A 27,377-nucleotide genomic window follows, 5' to 3' on the forward strand; every position below is an offset into this window, starting at 1 on the left:
ACACATCCTCAAATGCTGACCTTTGAAAATCAACAAAGGAATCAACATCATATATTTTGCCTGAAAAAGTCATTCTTAATTTCAACCGAAGATAATTTTCTGTAATTATTTAGCCAAACACTGTTTACATCTATCGTAAACCCCCAATGGTCTATCTCTATCAGATGTCATAATCTCTATTGAAGCAATTACAAAGCACATGCTGGAATCAATATTTAGATTGGTATGTTGAAGTTTGTGCTCTCCAGGCACGCAAATAGCTGATCACTAGCAGTGCCGCAATGAGCCACCCCCCACAATTGGTTTATTATTAACAGTAAAGAGCACGTGACGGTTATTTAATTCATGTCTGTTATCTCAGACTAATGAGCAGACATGAAGGCAGTGATTTACAGACACAGCTGCGGCTGCATGAGGACACTCAACCCATTGGGGTCGAGGGTGACTGGGGGATCTGACTGCTTGTGGCACCATCCGTCTTTCTCCTGCCATCTCCCTCCTCAAGTCTCAGACGCCACTTTACAGTGTCAGAAGGTGAGACGGTTATATGTGACGTGCCTGTATAAATAAGGGATAATGTACATCCAGCCGGTTGTTATCTCAGAATAAACCCCCGACAGGGTGATGAAGACCCCGACGCGAAGCGGTCTTGCATCAGCCTGAAGGGGGTTTATTCTGAGACAACAACCGGCTGGATGTACATTATCCCGCTTATTACACGGCTACTTGCCACGTTAGTAAATAATTAGACACGAAATATTGATCCGAGTTGAAATATTTTATTAGGTGTTTAAACGCAAAGCTTCTGCAGAGAGAGCAGTTTGTTAGCGCGGCGAGATCAAACTAGACGGCCATTTTAAGAGATACGGTACACAGTCATACCACTTATTACACAGCATTTCACCATATAAGTAAATATGGAGATAAGAGATATTTATTTCAGATTAAACTGTTTTAAAATCGCTCCTGTTTGTATCTTATAATCCAACAGTGTACAAAACAATATGCGTTTGTATGAAACTAGAGAGCGAGTCCCCGGTACTGGATGGTGTAATTAAATACCTGTACACAAAAAATATTGATTTGACTGAGTTTTAAAATTTTATTTGCTCACCAAATGCAAAACTTCCCTGAAGAAAAACCATTCCTAGCAAGCATATAGCGCTGCTGACTTCAGTAACCCGGATGAGCATGCGTTATCTGTTTTCAGTGGTTGTTATCTGGGAATAACATACCGCTGGATGGCACGATTGACCAATCAGAATCAAGTATTCCACAGAGCCGTGTAATAATGAGCTATTAATCGCCTTTTGGTGTGAAAGCAGTTCTACATAAAATCATAACAGATATGGTTGAGCTCTCAAAGAAGCATTTTAGCAATGGAATGCTTCTGGAAGAGCATGCAAGGTTCTGGGAAAAAAGGATAGTTCTTTATAAAAGGCTGGGGATCATGGGTAAAAGGGAATGGGATTAGATATAGGCTGCAGTAGAAGTGAACTACCTTCACTCCTTGTTTCCCAGGCATTCCAGGCATCCCTAGCTCACCCTGCAAAATCATCAACAATTACTCATCATTTCAATACTTAAGCAGTCGCACATTCACAAGCCAAAGCCAAAGCCAAAACCAAAGATTGCACTCATAACACATGCAAAACACCACTGAAAGACTTTCTGCTTCAGCAGATGGTTAGACATGCTGACAAACCAGAATTGCCCAGCACATCTGCTCACCACTGTATTGCAAGTTGTGCTCTATGTGCTAGCAGTGTAGGGACTTGTAACGTGTCAAATATACACATTAATTAAGTAATGTTTTGGTCAATTGTCAACAGTGTAGTGAATCTAGCGATGCATGAAGCACAGCTCACACAGAAGTCACTCTCAAACCAAGCAGCTTTCTGTTGGTCAAAGCGTGTGACCAAATCTGTGCTGGGAAATCTTTCGTCCTCAAGCAAAATACCTGATTTCGATCGCAATGACTATTTCAACAGTGAACAAGAGTAAATGTGACTTTACTTGAGATTTATGTTCTCAAAATGCTGTTTCAGTGGAATTCAGCATTTCCAATATAAAAACTACATTTCCAATGTATTTCTAACGTAAAAGATGACTGTAAGCCAAGAACTTCCACTGGAGGAAAAAGATTTACTGACAGTGAGGAAAAGCAAGGCAATATTAACACCATTACTTTCTATAATAATTAAAGCAACATAGTAATGTGTTGCATTTAAAAGCAAAGTTTTCCCAACACAGTAAACCAGCAATGCTTCACTGGTCAACCAGCTAGACAAAGCACATCTAATCAGCATAAACCGGTTTTGACCAGTATGGAAACTAAGCTGGATTCTTTAGTAGGTTTATCCTACACAAACAAACAGACAGGTAGATTAGTCAGTCCTCAATCATGACATTACATGGTAGTGCCACAAGGGAAGCATTTTACAACATGTCCAGAAAGCCTCTACAGAAAACAACGCATGACATTCGAAGACTGGCGGCCAGACAACAGTCAGTCGAGGGCAGAGGTCAAAGATGGCATGAAGACTCCAGTGAGTCTGAGCAGATGGCAGAGCCTAGCTTGGCATAACCCGCTTTGACAGGTGCAGTGGTCAGACCTTGGAGAGGGTTGCAGGTTATCAAGAGAGACAGACGCCACGTGTGCATTTTGAGAGGGTATTAATGATCCAAGGCACTCTGGTGTGCTTTTGGGCTTGAGACAGGACTGCTTGTCATACTCAGCTGCTTTCATAAACACCGTCCAATCAGGGACCAGAAAGGGCGGTTGGGTTTGGACAAGGCAGAGAGTCGTATGAGAGTTTTTGCGTGCTCGCAGTAGATGAAAGAGTCCGACTGCATGTACCCGTCCCGTTTAGGGAATGGAACGATGTAGTGATGGTTGATCACTTTAATTAATGAAAGAGAAACTTCTTGGACCCATGCTGAAAACAGGAAGTCTCTTTGATCTTCTTCATTTCCAATCAAGTCACACCATTCCATTAGGCCCTGCTGCCCATCGTCATGTCTCATTCTACCCCGTCTGCTTCTATTTTAGAGTGAAGAGCACTTGGTGGGGCAGAGGCTAGTGTGTGGACTGACACAGGCTGCAAGTGATTTATGGGAGTGCTAATCTTCAGGCTAAAAATGATGAGGACGGAGCCTTTGGAGTTGAGGGGCACTCTGGGAAGGTGAAGAGAACAGTCATCAGCACTGAGAAGAAGTGGCTGCCTTCTTTGCTGACAATCTTGATTCCTTCAGGACAGTTCATAATAAGTAATGACTTGCTTTGGCTCCTATGAAATACGAGAGCTTGGTATACGTTCTTGGCCCGAGGTATAAAGGGAAGACGGGTGAAAGGAATTTCCAAAATAAACCTAATAATTTCCATTTATATATAGACATGCATCATGAACTGCTCAAGTTCTTTGAGACACAAAGGATGCTTGTTTGAAGAGAAAAACAACTATTAAAAATTCAGTTCTGACTTTTAAAGACACAGCGTGTGATTTTTTTGAGGCACTAGCAGCACCAAGCGTAATTTCAATCTGTCTGATTGAACATTCTGATTGGGTGTGGCCAGACTCACGCCAGCCAATGGCCTGAGTTTGGGACAGGACTGTCTGTTTTGCCGAACAATTCTTTTTTAATGTTCTTGTTTTATGTTGGATTTATGTTTAAAGCAATAAAAAAGTGCTCAGTACAACTTAAATTATGTAGTGCCTAAAAACCCTGTAAAATCACTGTAATGCATGGCTTCTTCTGACTTATTGCTTTAATAGCCCTTGGGCTCTCCATTTTAGCAATCTCAGTCTGGAGGGGAGCGTGTAACTGAGAAGTTTTGAGAGCCAATGTCAAAGAGAAAGAAACAAAGCGGCTCTCATTTGATCTTGGAGGTCCACTTCACTGGGCGGTTCTTTAAATTCATGTCACGCCATCATCTCTCATTCCTACTTGACATAAGAGTGTAATGGCAGAGGGACAACACGCGTTACGTGGGTGTACATCTGTCTTTCACTCTGTGTGTGTGTGCACGTTTGATTGTTTCTGTAAATGTGTGTTACATTTCTTCCAGTTGGAGGGAAATGCAGACGGTCTTTAGCAGCCTCACTTAATACAGATGAGGCTCACCCACTGTTGGCTGCAGGAGTAAAAGGAGTCAATTTAGCGTTTGCTTATCTCCTTTTTATCTCATAAATGTTCACTGGCTTTCACGACACAAAACCTAGTACTGCCTATTAATGAGAAAGACAGATGTTTTTGATGGAAGACAGCAGTTTCCCCAACAAAATGGAGCTGTGTCGGTACCATAGTAAAGTGATGGTACACATTGTTAATATAATACTAGTTCAAAGTTTGAACACACTGGTTTTAATCTGTTTCTCATTATTATGCTAAAATGCTTGAAATGAGTTATCTATACAAACATAAATTGTGCCAACATAAGAATTTCTTTATGAAACTAACTTTTTAATTTAAAAGACATTTTACTGTCATCATCATGTTGCACATGTGAACTACTTCGATACCGTTTGCAAAGTATCCCAGGATGCACCTCATGAAGTCAGTTGTGGGAATGAACATAGTGAGTAAAGCTGGAATCTAGACAAATATTAAGTTCAAATATAGTTACAAGAAATAGTTTTGACAAAAAATGTTGGTCACTAATATAATTATTTTATTTTAAATTGTATAATAGGTTTGTCCAAAACTTTATTACCATAGTACTATATTTATATACACTAAACATAGGTATGTTCAAAAGTTCTTAAATTGTTTTATACTTTTATAAAGCAAGGATACATTCAATTGATCAAAAGTGTCAGTAAATACATTTATAATGTTACAAAAGATTTCTATTTCAAATGAATGATGTTCTTTTGAACTTTTTGCTCATTAAAGAATCTCAAAAAAAAAAAAAATATCATGCTAATAAATGTTTTTTTTTGTGCACCAAATCAGCATATCAGAACGATATGATATGTTATGATGACATAATCATATCAGAACGATTTTTGAAGGATCATGTCATCACATGTGACATTGAAGACTAGAGTAATGATGCTGAAAATTCAGCTATAACATCACAGGATATTAAAATAGAAATCATTTACTTTAAATTGTAGTAATATTTCACAATGTTACTGCTTTTACTGTATTATAAATGCTTCTTTAAAAAAACATTTTGAATGATAGTCTATCATATTATTTACATTTCAAGGTATTTCAAAGAATATAACGGAATTATAAGAACTACTATGTCCAATAAAACATGCAAGTACCACTTTCTGGTTCGTTTTTGTTACATTAATTTGTTGCATACAGTGTTATGTTCATAGCATTCATATTCATATTCATAGCAACTACATGTAAATCCCTAAATGATATATTCAAACAAGCAATAGCCCGGTCCCAAGCCTGCAACCTCAATCATATCCCAAACTCGCGCAAAAAAAACTCTTTCTGCATTCAATTAGAGGCGCTGATCAAGTTGTATATGTATATAAATGTATAAAAAATACTAAATATAGCACTGCTGCAGATGTGCTTATTCATCTGTCAGTTCCCCAGCTGGCACATCTGCTGAGTCTGATGATGAAAAGATTATACTACTTTAACAGACCGCTCCAATACAGAAACACAAAGCACTGTCATGACAACAGACCTAACAATTGAAGAGTATGGCAGCATGTGTTTGGCAGGGACAACGGCAGGTAGCAAAAAATAAGTGTGCTAAGTCCATCAAGCTGTGTGTAACAGGGGACTCTCCACAAACAGCAGGGTTAGAAGCCCGTAAATCAGATGCACAGGTGATCAGATGAAGGAAGGAGGGAATGTCTTGAAGCTAGCGGCCTGTTTTCCTCTTAGCGTGCAATCCCTCTGGTCTCCCAGCATGACTCCGGTACTGAGTCATATGTCTTTGTGCACATCCTGGCTTCAGTTGCAAAGAATATGTCCTGCCCTCAGCCCTTGCGAGTCCTCACTTTAGTAACATAAGCTGGTGTCTACAAGTGGTGCACACGTCAATGAAGGTGGATGAGTTATAAGGATGCACATTTAGAAGAGACCCGAAAATGAATGAACGAAGACGTTGTTCACTAAATCCTTCCTGTCCACTTTAGTTCTCAATCTCAAGTCTCTTATATTGTGTTGCAGTTTATATCCAAGAAGTTTGAGAACATTGCTGATCATGCAATGCCATGCAAATATCATGATAGTTCGATTTTTGCTTCATACACACACCAAAAGTTAAATGCACTACACAAACTACATTTCTCAGGCTCAGAGTACCTTCTCCCCCTTCTCTCCTGTTTGCCCATCCATCCCTTGTTCACCCTATACACAAATGCACAGATGGGAACATCTTCAGCAGATCAAAAAAAACTGTACACCACAGATACACACAAACTGCTGAAGGGCCAACCGGAGAACATACGCAGACATGGGATTGTGTAATCCCAAACAAAACCATGAGATGAGAAAGTGGCACAATCCAAATAAAGAAGCCAGAAACAATAAATCAATAAGGATGATGATCTAAAGTAAGCCTCTGATCCTGTGAGCATCAGGACGTTTGACTATAGGGCTCTAGGGTGGTCCTGAGACAGACGTCGGGGGGGAGGAGAGGATGTACAGAGGAAATGAAAATTCCATCAAACTCAGGCTTGTAAAGGAGTTTGGTGGGACAGAGTTCACATAAGATGTCTGGCCTATGGACTCAAGCCTCAGCTTGCTCTCTCATCTTAACACAGGGTTTATAATACACCCCATGAAATTGTTTAGAGAGCACAGTTTTCTTTCTTGTATAGTATTTTCTAAAGGAAACAGGAAGTTTGGGACGGGACATACAGTATATTTAAAGGGATACTCCACTTTTTTCGGAAATAAGCTCATTTTACAACTCCCCCAGAGTTAAACAGTTGAGTTTTACCGTTTTAGAATCCATTCAGCCGAACTCCGGGTCTGACGGTACCACTTTTAGCATAGCTTAGCACAGATCATTGATTCTGATGAGTCCAGTAGCATTTCTTTCAAAATGACCAAAGAGTTTCAATATTTTTCCTATTTAAAACTTGACTCTTCTGTAGTTAAACCGTGTACTAAGATCGACGGAAAATGAAAAGTTGCGATTTTCTAAGCCTATATGACTAGGAACTACTCTCATTCCAGCGTAATAATCAAGGAACTATGTGGCTGTACCATGAGTGCAGCAGGCGTAATGATATGACGCAGCGCCTGAAAATAGTCCCCAGCTCGGTAACTTCTTCCAACGTGACCGGGACTAAGTTTGTCTAACCTATTAGACCTATTTTCAGGCGCTGCGTCATATCATTACGCCTGCTGCACTCATGGTACAGCCGCACAGTTCCTTGATAATTACGCCGGAATGAGAGTAGTTCCTAGTCATATAGGCTTAGAAAATCGCAACTTTTCATTTTCCGTCGATATTAGTACTCGGTTTAACTACAGAAGAGTCAAGTTTTAAATAGGCAAAATATTGAAACTCTTTGGTCATTTTGAAAGAAATGCTACTGGACTCATCAGAATCAATGATCTGTGCTAAGCTATGCTAAAAGTGGTACCGTCAGACCCGGAGTTCGGCTGAATGGATTCTAAAACGGTAAAACTCAACTGTTTAACTCTGGGGGAGATGTAAAATGAGCATATTTCCGAAAAAAGTGGAGTATCCCTTTAAGAAAAAAAAGATGAAAAAAAAAACACGATAAGCTATTTGCTAGTCAGAAGCAGCACGGGATTTTGTGTTGTGGTGCTCAGTCCGATTCACTTTCAACAGCGTTTCTCAGAAATCACTTACTGCACCTTTAAGAAGCATAGCTTTGAATTTTTTAGTTCTAAAAGTTACAAGAAGCTGAGAATGTGATGTTTAATTCTACTTGTTGCAAAAATCCAATAATTGCTGTCAACTATTATTTAATGTCCTTTAAAATATTAAGGGTAACACTTTACAATAGGGTTCATTATTTAACATGCAACCTTTGATTTTAATAACGTATTAGTAAATGTTGAAATTAATATCAGTTAATAAATGCTGAAGAATTATTGTTCATTCTTAGTTCATGTAAACTAAAATAGTTAACTAGCGTTAACTAATGAACTTTATTGTAAAGTGTCACCATATTAAGTAATATAGGATACTCCATCAACAGTAAGGAAATGAAAACTAATCATCAGCTTGTCTATAATTGGCGATTGGCGAGTTCACTAGCTATCATTGAAAAATATATTTAAAAAAAAAGTAATAACTTAGGGGAAGGAAAGAGGTGGGTGAAATGAAACCAAATGTTTCTAAGCAGCTGTAAAAATGTTCTTCGCATTCAGAATAGGTCCCGATAAATTTCAACTTCACGGAATACCTCACTAATTTACACGTATTTTCAAATGACAAAATACTGTATATTTATTTTGATAAATTTTTTCACACAGTATCTTGTATTTTATTTTGATCTATTTAAACAGAGGCATTTTGTATTTTTATGTTAAACACATTCTCATGTATCTTACACAGATGAGTTCAGTGAGGCTGTCTATAACTGCTGGCTTTAGAGGACAACATTCAGCATTGAGCAGTTAGACCGTCTGGATAGCTGTATCCTGTAAGGACTATTTGTGTATCAGCAGGTGTAAACTTTACATGCGTCCCACTCCTCTTTACAGTCCAGAACCTCCCCAGTGACAAACCGTGTAACCACTCCAGCAGATGCATGTCTTCGGTAGGAGCAAATGCCTCAAGTTATACAAACATAAATCTTTAGATGTTTAGATTTACTCTCTATACTCTATACTGCTCCTTCAAGATGCTTTAGCCAAAAATATTGCTCACTGCTAGGTCATGTTAACTGATGTAGACCTTATTGTAAAGTGTTACCACTTCAAATAAACCACAAAGATGACATGATAATCAAAACTGAATGCAAATATAAGATTTGCATACACAGAACAACAAAATATGTAAAGGTGACGTGTGCAAATTATGTGTCACCACACGCAATTGCAAGTCGGTCTGCCATTGGTTAAACAAACAGTTAGCCCCTCCCCCAAACCCATGCTATTGGTTGAGTCAATGTTGCCATGTTGGGCTGGTCGAGATCAAACAAACGGATTTTGATAGCACCATAAAGACACAGTGTTTACACTTTATGGAGTTGATCAACCTACGAATAGGTTACTTACCGCTGTAAATATTTTAACACGTCAAAATTATATTACTTTTAAACTTCCAAACATTACATACAAAACATACAAAAAATAGCAAGCAGAACCAAATGTGTTTCTTACCTTCAGTCCTTCGTCTCCTTTAATTCCCTAAAGAGACACAAAGCAAATAAAGTGATCAATATGCTATGGAATGCTAAATAAACTTTTCTTCAGCCCAAAACAACTCATTTGCAACTAATTTACATCTATAACAGCAACAAGACAACAGTTTCAGTCCATGACATCATTTATCTAAACAACCAGTTTAGTCTCCTGTTTAGTGGAGGAATTATTTGAACAAACTTTTCTGTGCTATTCAATGCTGTATGGTTTGGCTTTGCTGAGTAAACAACTAAACAACCATGAAGGCGACAGACCGTAATTTTTCAGAAATAAAGTCTCGTGGGAGGAAGACAAAGTCTGCTGTTGATTAATGGCGTTGGTAATGTGCCGGATAACATGTCTCCTCTGATTTGAACCTTTTAATTGTAAAGCCATTGAATTGGCCCTTTGCCTCTCTCACAGATGAATATAAAGACGTCTCCTTTCTGAATAGAAACGAGAGGCCTGACAGGAGACAACCTCAGCACACAGGGGAGTGAGTTTTGACCTGCCTTCATAAATCTTTGGTTTTGTGAGTTTATTTGAGCGCAACACTTGCCAGTATCCAGAAGGTGGTGCAGTTGTGCAAACTAACCGCTTCTCTGCTGTAGCATAGAACATTTCACCTGAGCTAAGTTTAAAAAAGTGAACATAAACGTGACAAACACAAAGCTACTTTAGTCTAACTCTAGAATAGAGGAATTTTCCATAAGCTCACTGTGTGACATGCTTACTATCAATCTAGCTTTAGATATTGACTGGGTGCGTGTGTTGGAAGATGTGGCTGATGGAAGAAAGCTCAAGTTCACTAAGGTAGATTTGGATGGGAATCGATATGCAGGTTGTTCCAGAGTTCCCACGGGTAAAAGCGAAACACAAATCCAAGATTGCGAACTATATAGGTTGTTTCAAAGCAAAGCAAATTCAATTTCACATGGAAAAAATTATATGTGGTTTTTGTGCCAACATGTATCCCTCACAAAGTGTCAATCAATGCACTTGTAACTTCACATAGGCTAAGCTGTTTGACCCACTGTTCTGTGCTATTCTGGAAACAAGTGTGGAAAGATTGATTGTGTGCAGGAAAGTATTCAAGAAAGAAAAAAAGACCAAAAGATAGTTTTCTCTAGAATATATGGTTACATCCTCAGCAAGTGCGCATTAAATTAATCAAAAGTGACAGTATGGACATTTGTAATGTTACAAAATACTTTTATTTCAAATAGATTCTTATCTAAGAAACCGGAAAAAAAGTATCACGGTTTCAAATAAAATATTCAGAAGCACTTAATAAAACTCTTTTTAGCATTGCTGATAATAATAAATGTTTCTAAAGGACCATGTGACACTGAACACTGAAGTAATGGCTACTGAAAATTCAACTTTGCCATCACAGGAATAAACTACATTTTAAAATAGAAAACAGCTATTCTAAACTGTAAATATATTTCACACTATTACTGTTTTTACTATATTTTTGTCCAAATAAATCCAGTCTTTGTAAGCATAGGAGGCATTACACTAAGCCCCATCTACTATCTTAATTCAATCTTTCATTACCTCAGGGATAATGCACTCAATGACTTTAGAGTTAAGCACACTGCTGAAGGGGAAGACAGTAAAACCCCAAACAGATGCTGTTATCAGCCGGTACTTTGTCTAAATCCTCTAGTGCTCCAGTGGTATTTAAACTCAACCAATAAAGGTGCCGTCCCACTGGCTTAATCAAAACTATATGTTTTGGGTATCTGATGTCACACCTAATGACACTTTTAGGTGAAATCCCACTCTCTTCTGTTGGAGGCCTGATTAAATAAAGTATGTAATTTGAATACGCCTTTTTCTGCACCCAAACTTCAAGACATTGATTGACAAAACAACAGGAATCAGACTCGAAGGGGGCTGTCAATCTGATGTATGGGATTATGTAATGGGCTGACCCAGAAGTGATGGGTGACCTGTGGAGCAGGTTAATTATTTAAGCTGCTTAAACCAGTCAAAGGTTACAGATTCTTACCTTGGGGCCTTCAGGTCCACTTGGACCTCCTTCACCACGATCACCCTGAGAGATAAGGGGGAAAATCAGTTAGAGAAAAAAGGCAGGAAGAAAATGGTAGAGTTTGACCAGATGAATTGTGTTCTATCTAATCCACTAATATTTTATCCATGGTCTAGCATGACGTGCCAAGCTTCTTTCTCCAAGTTTCAATTTTTTCATCTAGCATAGAGATTAATAAGCCTAACATTCAGGGCTCTGCCCTGCAACTTAGTGGTTTTCAATCACTCTGCCGAATGATTAATTGATACGTCATTCTGCTTAATTCCTGAAGGCTCCTCTGAGAAGGAGGATCCGTTTTGTTTAAGCAATCAGCAGCAGTGCCAAATTTGTAGTTCTAAGATGTGGGATTTAAAAAATGGCTTTTCGGATAACACAAACAATAAATGTCTACTCATGAACTTTGATGGACACACTCACCTTATGTCCAGGTACACCGGGTTCACCCTATAAAAATAATAAAAATAAAAAACAATCAAATATCCATCCAAGACCTATTTGCTCTGTGGCTTTTATCGAGAATTTGTTTAAAAGGGGCTATAAGCAGAGTGGTATTCGTTTATTGGGAACTTCATGTCCAAAGGAGTAAGCCTCCAGTTACAGCTCTTATATAGACCGCCGGCAGACAATCTTTATAGAGAGCTGAAGTACGCTCCTATTAGGGACTAGTGCTTCTAAATGGAGCACAATTAATATTCCCCAGTATAAACTCAGTGGCAATTAACGCATCAGGGGAAATACATACTTATCCAACAGCAACACGGTTAATCAATTATGGCGTATCCACCCCTTCTGTACTGGGAAAGACAGAGCGGACCCACCCTGTAGGCTGCTGAACTGTGTGTGAACTTCATGTGAGCCTGTTTATGACTCGCCTGTGGAAAATACTATCATTGCAGTGCAGCTGGACAGCTGTGTGGTTTTCAAGCTTACCTTCAGCCCCGGTAGCATCTAAAATCAAAGAAAAAGACACAACATTTCAGTTTGAAGCAATATAGATTTCTGATGTTGAGATTCCGTGCTGGGAAGGTGAGGATGACAATGCATGTATTCGAATACTCACCCTTGGATCTTTTCCAGGTTTTCCAGGTTCTCCGGGTTTACCCTATGCCAAAAAAAGAGTAGGTAGATAGTTAAAACACACACACACTTTTTTTATACTGTAAAAACTGTGTATTCTGTCCCCTAAACCTACCAATCTCAGAAAACTTTCTGTAAAACATCATATAATATGATTTATAAGCTGGTTTCCTCATCACACATGACACATAGGGGTTTATTTTTCAACCAAAAAAAAAGAAGAAGCTGACTGTACATTATCCAGGTTATAAGTAAGTAAGTAAATAAATAAATAAATAAATAAATAAAGTGAGATTTACCGGGGGCCCACTAGCACCATTTAGACCAGGAGTCCCCGAAGGCCCTGGGGGGCCAGGAGGTCCCGGTGGTCCTTGTGCTCCAGGCTCGCCCTGCTGAGAGACAGGAAGTTAGCATCTGAGATAAAGAAATCATTTGGATATAAAGTACAATTCATAACATCTGTGGCATGATCCACTCCGATCCAAATCCAGTGATTCACAATAATGAGATATGAAATTAAAGAATGAGCAAATTTGTTGATGGAATATTTACTCAAAATCTTTTATAAAATGTGATTTTCTTTTTTTTAAATATTTACAATAATTAAATGATGAAACAATGGATTTGAAACTGAGAGGAACCCAGGTTTGAAGGTTGAGTTGAAAGTCAAGTGTCAGGATGAGATGATTGATGTTATTCTAGTTTTTAAGAGTACCATGTTTGGAAAATAGTGGGGGGAAAATTTTGGGAAAAAAGTTAGGTAAATAAAAAAAATTTCACAATGCTTTTAAGAACCTCTTTAGTGGCCCACTAACCATTAACTAATGTCTAAAACTTAACAAACCCTACAATTTTGCTAGTGGCCTTACAAAACTTCTTCAGTCAGGTCTACATCAGTGGTTCCCAACTGAGTTTTTTTTAAAGATGCCATTTAGAATTGGACATGAAGTGGCAACCCAAAATATTTTGTTGTTTAAAACTGAAACTTCAGATTTGATCCTCACTGTAAGTGAACTCAAATTCCATGTAGTCCGGGTCATGTTTTTTTCCGGTGAGTTTGATTGGACGCACAGCCTTTTATGCAAAGAACAAAAAATATGAGAAGATTTTTCTCCTCCCTTTGAAAGGTTGTTAAGCCTATTTATTTTATCAAATGCATTTAGCATAGCTTTTCCCAGGTGTCCGACCAGTTGGAAACCACTGCTCTACATGATCCACTTTTGCCTGTTTTAAAACTATCTCGGTACTTCTCAGTTATGAGCAAGACGAGACCTTCAATACAAAAAGAGACTAAACAAAATCATCTACAGGAAAGTGTCCAGTATTTACACAGTGAGAGGGATGTGAAAATAGGAAATAAGACTCGACTAAACAATATCCTACTCTTCCTGAGAAGAGACCATGAGGAAAACTGATTATGTAAGATTTCTGCTGTGTAATTAATTTTCAAAATGTCTGTTTTCAACATTAAAGAGGCTTAGTCTGCAAACGGAACATTTGGTGTTAGAACTTTGAATAATTTTCCTTCCATTAAAAGCATTTATTTCCAAGTCTGCTACTATAGACAGAAAATTAAGACCTCCTACATACTGGCAACCGTGTACAAGACTGATTAACCACAAATAGAGCAGATACCGTGACAAAGAAAACCCTTTCACGGTCCCTGTTCAGTAGCAAAGTCTGAAGCTCAAAGAAATCCGAAACACATCCATCAGCTTCAGATCCATATTTTATCCATTTATTCCTTGACAGGACTTGTCGAGATTTGATTTATGAGGCCAGATGTGGATCCATTAAATGGAGACATTCCATGATCTCCATCCAATGCACAGACCCGACCTAACTCGGAGACCCAATCCAATCAGCTGCAAAGATCTTTCCCTAACACTTTCTGTCTTCCACAGTCTGTACCATTGTCTCCAAGCATGGTACTCGAAATTGGCGTGCACAGACTTCACACCTGTAGAATTAAGATGGAGGACGGGTGCCAACCGGGGTCAACCTGTGCCAGGGGCACTTCCTGGAGTGGGCAGTAAAAGCAGAGAGCCTTTTAGAACAGACTCACTTTTCTGCTAAGCGGTCTAATTTTTCTGTTATCTTTTGACTGTCAATGTTTTTGTAAACTTCTGTTTGTTTTGTTATTATGGCTGGAGCCCTGCTTACTGTTCTTAAGGAATCTGATGAGTCATTGTAGACTGACAAAGAATAAAATATATACATTTTGAACTTTTAAACACCCCATGAAATGGCCTAACGAGTGTTTTTGTAAACATTTCTTTAGAGCATCTGATTGGACAAACAAATTGGACACGCCTATGAGTGCAAGTTGATGTCATAAGATTTTGTTGGTCTTTTCCTAAAAAAGACTGTTCATTTGAAATGCATATGTTCTGAAAGTCAGTTAATAACACTCTACGATAATGTCAACATTAGTTAACGCAATATCTAAAATGAAATAAAGAAAAATACTTTAATTTTGGTTAATTCCTACTTGTACAAAAAACATTTTTTAACAATTTGCATAAACTAACATTAGTTAACATAGGAACACTATTTTAATGTGTTAAATACATGTTAAATGTGTTTACTATTATATTACTAACAGTAAATTATGCATAATTACAAGAAACTAACACTAAAACAAACCCTAAACCTGAACCTACAGTAAGTGCATATCAATTAATATTAATCAGAAGTAATTTGCGTAATTACACCATAACCAGGACAAATGTGGCCTTTAATACATTAGGAATATAATGCTACAATTTTTTTTTTTATTGTTCATGATATCTGACGCATTAACTAATGTTAACAAATTGAACTGTATCGTAAATTGGACTAAAAGACTCCAAATTTGAATAATTTCAAATATTAAATTGCATCGCAAAATTCTCTAGTAGTTGTATTAATCTTTTATATCCAAAATCAGCTCAAAAATACCTGAACGATCCTTAACCCCAACATTATCATATGACTAGACATATAAGGACAATCCATTATGTATTAGAGAATTTTATTGAGATAATGTCCAGTTAAAACAGATGGACATAGAATACAGAGAGGGCCTGACAGAAGTTCTTGCTGTGGGGTAGAGTTTATAAGCCTATAAATTTTGTGAATTGGACATTACTTTAGGAAAGAAGTGTATTTCAAGTGGACTATGTCATATCAAGACAATGAAACAATTGGCTAAGATATTTCAACCCCGGCTGTTTGTTCGAACACAGGTGGCACTAAGAGGCCTGGCTGGCAGTCGGTGGATGGAGGTTGGCATCCGTAAGGAAGGGGTGGGAGGGTGGCAGAGAGAGATGTACCTTGAGGCGCTTTAGGATTAGAGGGCTTATTGAGGGCATGTTGCGGACGGTGATGGGTAACATCTGCTGAGGTCACAAAGCACAGGTGGGCCACAGTGCACAAAACCACCAGCCCAACAAGTTCATCAGGAGGCCAAAGGAAGGAAACGGGCCAGAGATAGAAGAGGAGGGGAAGGGAAAAAAACAGAAAAACAAATGAAAAAGAAAGTGAACAGTAAGGAAAAAGCAAGGCAAGGGGATAGAGAGACAGAGCCAAAAGGATTCAGCATCACTGAACAGTCACAAGTCCATCAGAGTGGAGTACTGTAGGTTTGCTATTTATAAATGTAAAAATTCTCACAATTATCAAATGAATATCTCAAATTAAACATAAAAGATAAAAGATTTATGTTTAGTAATATGCAGGTAAAAGACTATAAACTATGCATTTGATTCGATTTTGATCATTTGTAGTTGACTGACAACCCTATTAATTCACATTTCAAACATTATCAATGATAATGTTTCATCTCCACTGTGACGGCACCTGTAACACTGCAGCAATGCTGTGTAGATCAGGCTGGATTCAGTCTTGCCACAAAGAGAGTTTCGCAACAGACTTACTGTGGCCTGTCCTCCAGCACAGACGTTGACAATACGGCGTTTCTGTTGAGATCAGCATTATTGCAAAGCACAGATTGAAGAGTTATTCACTTACAGATATACCACTAACAGTTGATATTACCTTATACAACTTGCCTTCTTGTGAGTTGCCTGTATTTCATATTTTTGCTCGGTGAATTACACATAAAAATGTACATCTATGGTTCCAAAAGTCCAAAAGTTATTACATTGTGCACTCTAATTCTAATTAAAAAACTTTTTCAATGAGGTCTCAGAGTTTTGGACCTTAATGTACATGGAATATACACTACTGTTCAATAGTTTCAGGTCTGTATGCTCTTACGCTCACCAAGCCGGTGTTTATTTGAACAAAATTTGGACAACTGCGGAACGCTCACGCTATTGTTGATTCGTTCATTATGAACCATGGCAAGCAGACTTTGGGACAAAAGGAGAAATAAAAAAAATAAAAAAAATCATACAGACCTTTAACTTCTGAACGTAGTGTACATATTCCAATATATAAACGTAATATATGAAAAAGCAATTTACACAATCTATAATATCAAATATATAAAAGTGCACTGATTGTCTCACTGAATTTACAAGTAAGAGAAAAATACAAATAAATAAGGAAGGCAAGTGTTTTCAAGTATCCTTATCTCCCTGCAGAAGGTTTTTCACCAATTTAACTGTGTTAAGGTACTCTGCATAAGGAGGCCAATCAAAATATAAAAGACACATGGTATTTATGCATTTAACATATCCAAAAAACATTTGGATGCATTTTCGATGACATATAAAGTTACAGCTGCAAAGTGTACCTTAAAATGATATACCACAACCATAAAAGTTCCTTGAGAAGGCCAAAGAAAAAGCAGGAAAACAGCTGTGTGATAAAATGTGTCATTATAAATTCCTATAGTGTTTTCAATCAGTTATAATAACAGGCACTTCTCTGCACCTCCAACAGTGCATGTGGATAAACTAGAGCACAGTTTTCAGCTATGTCTCTCTTTGCAGCAGGACTGTAACCCACATATCACGGTATTAGGGATGAGGGACAGCGAACAGTCCACAAACCTTCAACATCAGAGCCTGACTGGAGCGCAAAGCTGCCAGCGTTTTCATTGGGAGCCCCTGCTTAAAACGGCCCAACATACAAATACACGGACATGGATACGGATACATAAACACACACACATTCAAGTGATAATACCCATTTTTTGTTCCATCACTAAAGAGTGTATCCTTTCAATCTAGCGTAGTGACCTTTGGGTTTAACCCTATCTGCAAATAACCTATAGTACTACAACCACCCAAAAATACCTCCCTTATGTGCAGCTTTCTAAATAGTGCACGTGGCCTGGCTGACATGCATGAAAAATGACTGTTTTGATGTGATATATCTGTATGGTATACTGACTACACTTACACAATAAAGCAGCAATTAAATTCTTAGAAACAAATCTATCAACTGTACGTGTCCTGCTGCTGTTTCTGTACTTTCTTTTTCAAGCAAAACACAGATTCAGTAGAAACATCTACTGCCAAGACTATTTTTCTGCTTCTATATTGCGTGTTGTTTTTGAGATTACATAATTGATAAAATAGCTTCAAAAGGCCAAAATTACTTTTAAATAGGCTAGGGCTGTTACCAAAACCCCTATTAACAGAGAGTCTTATCAAATCTAATTCAGGCTGTTGGTAAAATTGCTGTGTTTACAAGAAACTGTGATTTCCCCGAGAGAGGGCTGATCAAATTTGAGGCCCTGTCTTGGCATGTGCTCATGTGCTGCCTATCTGAGACTATCCAAGCTGCCAATCCATTATTCCTTCCCTTTTTCCCTCTATGTTAATGTCTCTAAATTAACCGCAAAACATGTTGTACATGTCTTTTTAAGGGTAAACGAGAGAAATCACTTTGACAAACTGGAATGAAAACATATACTTGGGATTTTTCAACACCAGACAACCATCGAAGTATATTTGGTAGCTTCCTTTAAACCATAAATGAAACATTCACAGCGTTTATGATATCACAAAAACAATAAGTTCAATAGAACATTCACTCACCCTGTGAGTGTAGTCACCACATACACCCTAGAATAGAAAAGAAAAACAAAATCTATCATGTGTTGTCCTCACAAATTATAAGAAAATTAGCTGCTATTTTAATGCATTTTACGCATGACTCTACCTTCTCTCCTTTTGGACCAGGTTCACCCTGAAAAATAAAATTAACAAAACACTTAAAAATTCATCCAACATAATTCATGCATGACATTCCACTGCCACATAAAAACTCCTGTGGAATTATGATGATATATTAATATATTTAAGCAAATACTTACTGGTACTCCTTTAGGACCACGAGGACCCTGTGGAAATAATCACAATTACAATACGGATGTGTTACCGGATTATCTATTCCTGTTTACGACCAACAGTGCCAAACCTCTCAGTCATAACATGAACAAACGCACAAAACACTTCCTTATAAATTAATTTCTTATGCTGAAAAAGGAAATACAAAACAAACACCATCTTTAAGAATTATGGAACTAGATTAGAAGCATCATTGTGTGTTTGTATGGAGAGCATCAGTGGCTGCTTTTAATAAATCAATGCCCCACAATTCAGCATGCCCTCTGAAAAACATGTAACCCACAGCCTTAGAAATGACATTTAGATTGATTCCAAGTCATAATTTTCATTCAGAAAAAGCAACAAATCAATTTCTGTAATACTTCCATATAAGGCTAAAAGCAAATGTGAAGATTCTGAGAAGAAACTTATCAATGAAATTATATAAATATATCCATCTTAGGGTATATTTGTGTAAAGTATGTATTACTTTAAAGCTCAGTGAGGCATGTTCAAAAGCTCAGCAGGGGCCGTTCAGCTCTGATGCCGTCTTATAAAGGTGTCATTTCGGAAAAGTGCTTCTCTTTTATAGTTTCTAAGCTTGCCTTTTCTCACGATGCTACAAAAGGAGGAACATAGAGGTTGTACTATATTTCATAAGGAATAGTTTAAAGCGCACAGTCTGGGAGACTAAACTATCTGCCCATTGTCTTTCATCACGAAAAAGAAAACTGTTGACTACATTTATCAAGTCGCAGTTTAAGAGGACAGACCCAACCCAATGTCCTTGTTTTAATACCACAGGCGGCTAAATACTTAAAGTTACTTTTGACAAACCCCACTGAATGAAATGTGGTCTCTCATCTCTTTCTCTCTCCTCTCTCACACACACACAAACACACCATTCAGTCACTCTACCCATAAATCAAACTACAAGAGTGTTGTTCTTGTGAATTTATATGGCCATGCTTACAGCCTAGATAAACATCAGTGTAACAAGCCATCTTGAAAACAAAAAGCTCTAGCGGTGAGTTTTATGGACACTGACACATTTTTCTTTATGATATGTTTTACTTCTTTACATATTTCTCTTTATGACGAATGGTTTTTACTCCAGCGGTATTTCACTAGTAAAAGTGACCATGACAGATCTCATTATGTGTGTCCCTTTAAACTAAAAGTATTTAGATTTGTATTTTAACACTTCAATTAATTCCAGCCAAGGTGTGTTTTCTTAGGATCACATTTATAGGAAATTGGTTTTGCACTCCATTTCTCAAGCCAGTTAACAATGGTAGGTTAAAATGGTTACAAAAACACTTACCATATCACCTTTTGGACCATTCTGTCCCTGTAAGGTTGGGGGAAAAAGGCAAAGGCAAAATATCCATTCTCTTTAGTCTTTTTAAGTAGCACAAATTACTTCATTCTTTGTACACATATCATCATTAATTTCTGTCATGATGGCGACAATAGTGAATTTATTACAATAATTGGCATAATTATTATTACCATAATTATCCTCTTCATTGCCAAAATGACCGTCAATTATCAATTACTGCCAAATAATTTCGTGCAAGGGTTCGGAGGTTCCAAACCTGCATGAGTGTCAATTACTTAAACATTTGTAAGGACTAAAGCGAAACTTACGGATTTCCCGTCCAAGCCGATGGGGCCCTGGAAAAGAAGTGGGAGAACAGCAGGTTGGCGATATTGTGAAGGCAAAAAACAGCTCCAATTCTCTTGTCTAGACTAGCTAATATGACAATGTTTATTAAAAAATATATATATATTGCCTTGAGACTAAAGGTAAAACACTAACTAGACACACTGAGGGTACTGTATTTTAACAATGTGTCCTGCTGAACAGTGATCATGCAGGGTAATAAACACCTGAAAAGAGCATTAAATATCCAGAAGAGGTAGATAGCCTATAGAAAGTGTTCTAGGACATTTATATACCTTACAGTGCTTATATGACAGCTGCACAAGCCTACTGTACATTTAGTCGCACTTCCTTGAGTCATTTCCATGTGCATCAATTAAATAAGGGGTCAAGGCAACCAGTAGCTAATTGGTGGCTTTTATAAACTCACAAATAACCTAGAGGTTTGTTCAGTTGGCTTCAGACAAAAGTCACTTACCGGAAAGCCTGGAAATCCTCTAGTACCAGGCTGACCCTGAGGGGAGACAGAAAGAAAAAAGATAAGCAGTTATTTTCTATACGAAAAACATGAGGATTATGTGAACTCGATGAAAGGAGGTCTGTGTTGAGAGACTGAGTATTGTTCCTCTAAACTTGTGTCGTAATTGAGGTTGAAGGACAGGAGCCTTCCTGCTCTGTAGGAAGCACTTTGTGTGGGATGAGGAGACAAAGACAAATAAAGCTCTAAAAACTGTGGGACACTGACTGAAATTCAACACTGGAAAGAACTAACTGGAAGACATTAGAGTTGTCCTTATTTAATTTGTCTTATTGGCTCTCACATTCTGAATAAGTAAATGTCAGTAATCATTAGTGCTACATTCTCCCGTGAACAATACTAAGTTTGCTTTCCTGAATAAACTTTTGCAGCCCTTGGGAAAAAAGGAAGTCATTCAATATGCCTGGCAAAAAAAAAAAAAAAAGACCGCGTTGGAGCAACCTGAGAGAAAATTACAAGGAAGAGGTGAATGGAGCTAATGAAGGGGATTGTGTGTCTGGGTCTCAGGTAGTTATTGGAACATGGCTGATTTTCTCTGCCTTGGGAACCTAAAGGTCTGGAATAATGGAAGTAGCAGCATGTGCCCCCTCGGAATCACCCAAAACAGGACTGACAACATTCATTTTGTTGGCACAAAAATGTAACAAAAAGTAATAGAAAACAATTGAATACAAGTCCAGTCCAGCAAAAAAAAAAAAAAAAATCCTCTAAACCAAAAATCCACTATGGACGCAATCCATAACATTCTTCAGGAGTGATGCAACATAAATTTTCTGACCGCAATCTGATCTTGGAATTAAACCCAGATTACATATCACTTTTCAGTCGTTTTCAGGACAGACACAATTTTTCAAAGTGTACCTTGAACAAAATATGACAAAAACAAAGACACATAAGACAGGGGTTTTCAAACTGGGGTCCAGTGCTACTAAGGAATCTACAAAAGGGATTCTGCAAAAATGTATTTGTTTTTAAAGTAACAATGTTACCTATATATATATATATAATTAATGTAATTAATTGACCTTCCAAAGACCGATATCATTGTTTTGAAAGCCTCAGTTTTTATCAGTAAGAAATAAAAAGTATTTCTTCTTTTCTTTTGCGTATTCTAGAATAGCTCATATTTATGTTGTATCTTTATAACTTTCAAAAACCTTGGCCTTGACCTGATCAGCTAAGACAATAATTGTAAATGTAATGAAAACTCAACACATCATCTAATGATCGCTCCGTTTACTCCATAACTGTTCCACTTATGTGTGAGAAAGAAACTTTTACCGCCCTATCAGGTCTACCTGCCTGGCAAAAGCAGTCATTTCCGCTGGCCTCTCCACACTTCTGCCTCAAATCAACCTCTGTGACCCTTTTGGAGGTGAGGACAAACCCTATGCTTTCAGAACAACTGCTGAAGACATTCCCTTTGAGGCAGCCCTGCAATGAAACTTCACCTGTCACCAGTTCTCTATGCCTGATGTCCACTCCTGACGCCTTATTAGAGGTGATGGGTCAGAGGTATAGAAAAGTGTATAATCAGCAAGCAGAAAAACAGATGTCTGAACAGTCTGACGACCCTGCCATAAGAGTGTGTTGGATGAATGGGGAAACCACAGGACAAAGTTTTGCACGGCATAATCAACAAGGAAATTGCGCTTCTGACGGCGTAACATTACAGTTTTGTCTTGCTGAATGGAATGCAAAGAAAGGGAAAGAGTGCCAGTTTGGGGACAAGCCCCATTTCGCATGATGACTGACCACTCATTAACAGATACAGCACAATCTGCACGTCTAATGTCTGGATTATAATGACAAGGGCTGGGATGTTTTCATTCCTTCTTGCTAATGAAGATGAGATTCCAAATGGGCGTCATTACGTGGGAGTCACAGCCCCGAAATACACTGATGAAGTGTAAGTGCTTCCATACAAGCTGCAGTGGGATTCCTGTCCTGTTCGTGCACCTTAGAGATCAAGTCTTGATTAGACGAGATTCATTGGATTTTCTCCACATACAGTAGTGTGCTAGATGACGCTGATCCTGCTGATCTAGCCTAGACCATAAATTTATCGAGCTCACTTTGGGGTGGTCTGTAAGTTAAGTGCGGAAAGAAAAACAATAGAACAACCCCTTGCCAAGAACTCTTGGAATCATAGGATTGAGGCCAAAAGCTGCTAAAATCTTCACCTATAACCTGTATCTACTCTGGAGATCTGACATTAGAGGAAGATGTTGAAGAGTTTAGGCAGTGACAGAGCAAACACTTACAGGAGGTCCTCGTGGGCCAATGATAGACAGACCTGGCTCTCCTGGCGCTCCCTAAGGACAGATAAGAGAGGTAGAAAGACAGTGAGGAGAGGAAGTGACAGAAAAGAGAAGGAATGATATCCTCTAAACTACACCTAGTACACAAAGCCAAATGTATCAGTGAATATATTGTATCTGCGGAATAGAATAACCCTTTCTGAAAAACCCTATAACATCTGTTTAACATAACTCTTTCGCTAAGCCGCCTCACGGAGAGCGCTTGCATGTGGCTCAGAGGTGAACACTGTATTTTGGTCTGTAAGTAAAATGTCAGCAGACCCTGGTTCTCATTTCAGAGTTGTAGTTTACGTCTTGACAGCGAATTGAGAGGGTCAGGGAGCACTGCTGAGCAAACAGCAGACGGCCCGGCGGGCTGGTTATCTGGCGTAAACTAGGTGATTTGCACGGTGTCTGCCTGTCCGCAGCACTGCACCAAACATCCAAGCGCAATCCCGCTACGCTCTGTGGTCAGACAGGAAAGCTCTCAGGTTTCCAGCACTTTCCCTAATTAGCTCTCTCATGTGAAACTTTATCAGGAAGACACCTTTGATGACTCAGCCATCCATCAAATTGTGGACAATTTTTTATTTTTCTGGTTCAATGCCCACTTTATCAGGGGACGAAGGAGTATTTGTTTTAGCACTTTTTTGAGTCACCTACAAAGGTCACTAGATAGTGAAAGGGGTGACGCACAAGACTGATTTTCAGGTTGTGGAAAAGGAAAGGACTCCTAAGCTTTGCCCCCAAGGTTTATGGTTACCCACAGAATCTTGCAGAGATCTGTGCAACAGGACAACTGAAGATTTAGAGATATCCCTTTGAACAGGCTTACATTACAAGCATTTGGCAGCTAGGAATGGGTACTGGACAAAGAGTCCAAATATATTCAGCCAAAGCAGGAGCAAATTCTGCTGATATTTAAGAATTGGTCTTACTAATGAATGATACGATCTTCACAGATTTCATTTCGTTCAACAAGTAATCCTTTCTGTCTAAAGAATACATTGTCTCAAGTTCTGCAGTTCTTGCAAAGTTCAACCAATCAATCACCGATTCGCCTGATTTTCATTTGGCTTGAGCTTTCCAACGCAACCACTTATGATTCAACTGAATTTATTTGCATGAGGAATGAAACGCTAAGCCTGTCAGTTTCAGGGCTAATGTGCCCATTTATCTTGAGGGGGTTAGTTTTGATATCCAATGATGTGAAGTTCTTCACCCAAAATTTGTTGGGTCAAGACTTACCCTTGCTGGAAGGTAAAACATGACCGCACTTAAAAAGAGGGGATAAAAGTAAACCCCTGAAACAGCAAGGGAAGCCCACTGATTATTCTGGATGAAAATGTGGTGGGTCTTTCCAAGGTCGTATATTGTCTGCTTCTCTACTTGTCGGCCCGGTGGTCACATCACTATTTATTTCCCAGCCAAGTTCTTTAGAACCACAGTGTTTTGGAAGTTTCACTTCTTTTCTGTGATGGTGAAGGATGAAGAATATGTTTCTCCTCACACTGCTTGTTCGGGCCTCAGACATTACAATATCATTCCAGCTTGATGAAGGGAGGCCACAGAACTGCTGGCTTGTACAAACACTGAGCGAAGCTGCCAAATGGAACTGGTTTAAGAATGGCTCAAACCACATTTGCCACAACAGGAACTGAAGCTCAATGTACTAAATTCAGTCTAGAGCGCTCAGTCATACCAAATACAGACTCGAACAGACCTCTAGTGAATACACAACATTTGAATAGTTTGGGATGTGTCCTGAAGTGGTAGGATATTGCACGCTGCTTCATTCCAAACATCTCTGTCTAGATTGGGGAGTCTTAAAACTTCACAGTGCTACAAGAATAAACAGGTAATCCAAGCATTGTGGGAAACGTCTTCCGAATGTGACCCCCAAGGCCCTTCAAAATAAAGCCTGAAGCCTTCCTGATATAAATCACGATACCTGTGCACTTTGTGCAATGGATTCAGGTCGTCAACCCACCCCACCCCGCTCCCCCCTCCCACCCGCATCAACACAGCCACCCACAGTGAGAGAGTCTCAATTCTGCACATGCAGGCTGACGTCCTGCACTTACCTTCTCCCCCAGGTTTCCCTTTAAGCCCTGGTCAGTCACAGCAGACACAGTCACATGCACAGTGAGGAGGAGAGAGACAGAGAGAGGAACCAGGGTTAGCAAGGTTCTGAGAGGACACAGGCATGCAGCAGCCTGAGACGGAGCGTTTGGAGGTTGGGGAATGGGACACACTGATGTACTGGAGCATTTTTGGTTGTTGAGGGGTGGAGGCTACAGGGGAACGGAAGCACTGGAGTGTTACACTGCTGGCCTGTGGGGAGTAATGGATAGTAGATGAGGGGGCTGCTAACTTTTCTCACAGACAGACTGGTCAGTGGAGGAGGTTGGAGGGGGGAAGGATAAGTCATGAAGAGTGAAAAAAAAAAAAAAAAACGCTTCCTGTGAGAATCTAAAGGAGCACAATGTAGCTTTACACTGGGTGAAATATGGAAAACTCGGCTTGGGGCTCACAGTTTGAGCTGAACGCTGCTGACTGCTTTTAGGTAGGGATTGTTTTTCAAGAGAAAGCATTAGGGTGAGCTTAGAGTATGCAACCATACAAGGGTCAATATTCTGGAATGTCTCCTTTGAGGACAATGCAGTTTTATCGGTTTCTTAGTCAAAATGTTTAAGGAAGAGTAGCTGCTACGCTCCAGGGGGACATCTATATGACTATGTGGTTTTTGGATGACCCTGAATTCTGTTGCGACACATCATGCATTGTGCTAATCTGAAAAATGGCCAATTCCAAATGCACAAATCTTATGAATGAGGAGGTAAAATAGAGCTCACAACTGTCTGTGGTTTTCAAATCTGTTTCTCTAGCTTTGAATATATTTATATTGTCTCTCTTTGGATATATATATATACACAAAACGTTTCTTCCAAGATCTCCTCTAGGTTTGGCTGCACATTTTACCTTCTCAGCATGTAGAGTGTAACTGACAAGAAAAAAAGAACTTTTTTGAAGTCTATTTTCTATTTAAAGTTCAACAAGTAAATCATTTTTACATGACTGAGCAGCCAAGACAAACTGAGTAATAAGGAGAGAGAATTTCTCATCAAATGCAGCCAGAAAGAACTCTTTTCTTCAGCCCTTGTTCAAATGTGACGGACATATTTCAGACATCTCAGTAAGACATTTCCTTAACTATCAATGGTGGCAATGAAGTGGAAACCATTTTATGGCTGAATAAATAAGATAGAGTTTTTGGTTTATATCATATAGTTGCGCTGAAAAGCTACATTAAACATTTGGAAGAAATTCATGTGAAAGTTTGTGAATGCTTACATTCACAGTGCAAGCTAAAACAGGTCAAAACAAATTAGGAAGTGATATTCAATTATACTGGATGTTGTATATGACATACTTAGCAATTCAAGCAAACATTAATATTGTCCAATCGGATCTGATGGAATCAGTATGGCCTTTGGCATAAATTACTGGTGTCAAAGCAAATGTGCTGTACAGTTAGCTACAAATGTTTAGCTTTAAATAATGGCATGCCACTGAGCATTGATGACCAATTATTCAAGACTACAGCAATATACTACAGACTAACTTGTTGGGCTTAGTGCATATCAAATCACTCACCATTCTTCCAGGAATGCCCATTGATCCTTTGTCTCCCTAGTGGTCAATGCAAAGTCAAGAGGAAAATCAGGAACAATAAATCTGACAGACTGAATCTCTACAATCTGCAGTTACTACCACTATTGCTAGAGACTAAATTACATTCAGCCACATATTCAAGTGGTATGGCTACAAAGAGTTGGAAATGTTAAGCTGACCAGTGTGACGCCAACTTAATGTCTATATTACTAAACATTCACCTACTGGTAAATTGAAAGCTGATGATGCACGCATGCCAAAGACTTCTTCAAAATCAAAAAGTTAACTACTTAAGAATTTGAAATGAACGTGTAGCAGACAGACATCAAGCGTCATCAGTGATTACATGATCCCAATGAAAGCATGGAGTTAATGTAGCAAATATTTGTTTTAGGGCCATTTCACAGTGCTTGCATTAGACAATGTTTGCTAGCTGACCATATCACAGATGATTAAGTGACTGAGA

General features: G+C 38.6%; 1 protein-coding gene across 3 annotated transcripts in view; it reads right to left on the minus strand.

Moving 5' to 3' along the window:
* The window catches only part of col13a1 (collagen, type XIII, alpha 1), a 102,533-nt gene that overhangs the window by 22,458 nt on the left and 52,698 nt on the right, over window positions 1-27,377 (minus strand). For 2 of the 3 annotated variants that reach the window (XM_084391301.1, XM_084391300.1), the window contains exons 4-21: window positions 26,894-26,929; window positions 25,321-25,347; window positions 23,201-23,251; window positions 20,877-20,912; window positions 20,383-20,409; window positions 20,057-20,083; window positions 18,720-18,746; window positions 18,566-18,592; window positions 18,442-18,468; window positions 15,763-15,828; window positions 12,748-12,840; window positions 12,432-12,473; window positions 12,302-12,319; window positions 11,789-11,815; window positions 11,330-11,374; window positions 9,292-9,318; window positions 6,286-6,330; window positions 1,502-1,546 (exon numbers count right to left, since the gene is read on the minus strand). In XM_084391301.1, coding sequence (XP_084247427.1) covers window positions 1,502-1,546; window positions 6,286-6,330; window positions 9,292-9,318; window positions 11,330-11,374; window positions 11,789-11,815; window positions 12,302-12,319; window positions 12,432-12,473; window positions 12,748-12,840; window positions 15,763-15,828; window positions 18,442-18,468; window positions 18,566-18,592; window positions 18,720-18,746; window positions 20,057-20,083; window positions 20,383-20,409; window positions 20,877-20,912; window positions 23,201-23,251; window positions 25,321-25,347; window positions 26,894-26,929 — 693 coding nt within the window. Of the gene's footprint in view, window positions 1-1,501; window positions 1,547-6,285; window positions 6,331-9,291; window positions 9,319-11,329; window positions 11,375-11,788; window positions 11,816-12,301; window positions 12,320-12,431; window positions 12,474-12,747; window positions 12,841-15,762; window positions 15,829-16,365; window positions 16,408-18,441; window positions 18,469-18,565; window positions 18,593-18,719; window positions 18,747-20,056; window positions 20,084-20,382; window positions 20,410-20,876; window positions 20,913-23,200; window positions 23,252-25,320; window positions 25,348-26,893; window positions 26,930-27,377 lie in introns of all 3 variants that reach the window. The other variant, XM_084391302.1, reaches the window with a different exon arrangement.

This window comes from Rutilus rutilus (genome assembly GCF_951802725.1).
Source record: "Rutilus rutilus genome assembly, chromosome: 20".
Taxonomy (NCBI): Eukaryota; Metazoa; Chordata; class Actinopteri; order Cypriniformes; family Leuciscidae; genus Rutilus; species Rutilus rutilus.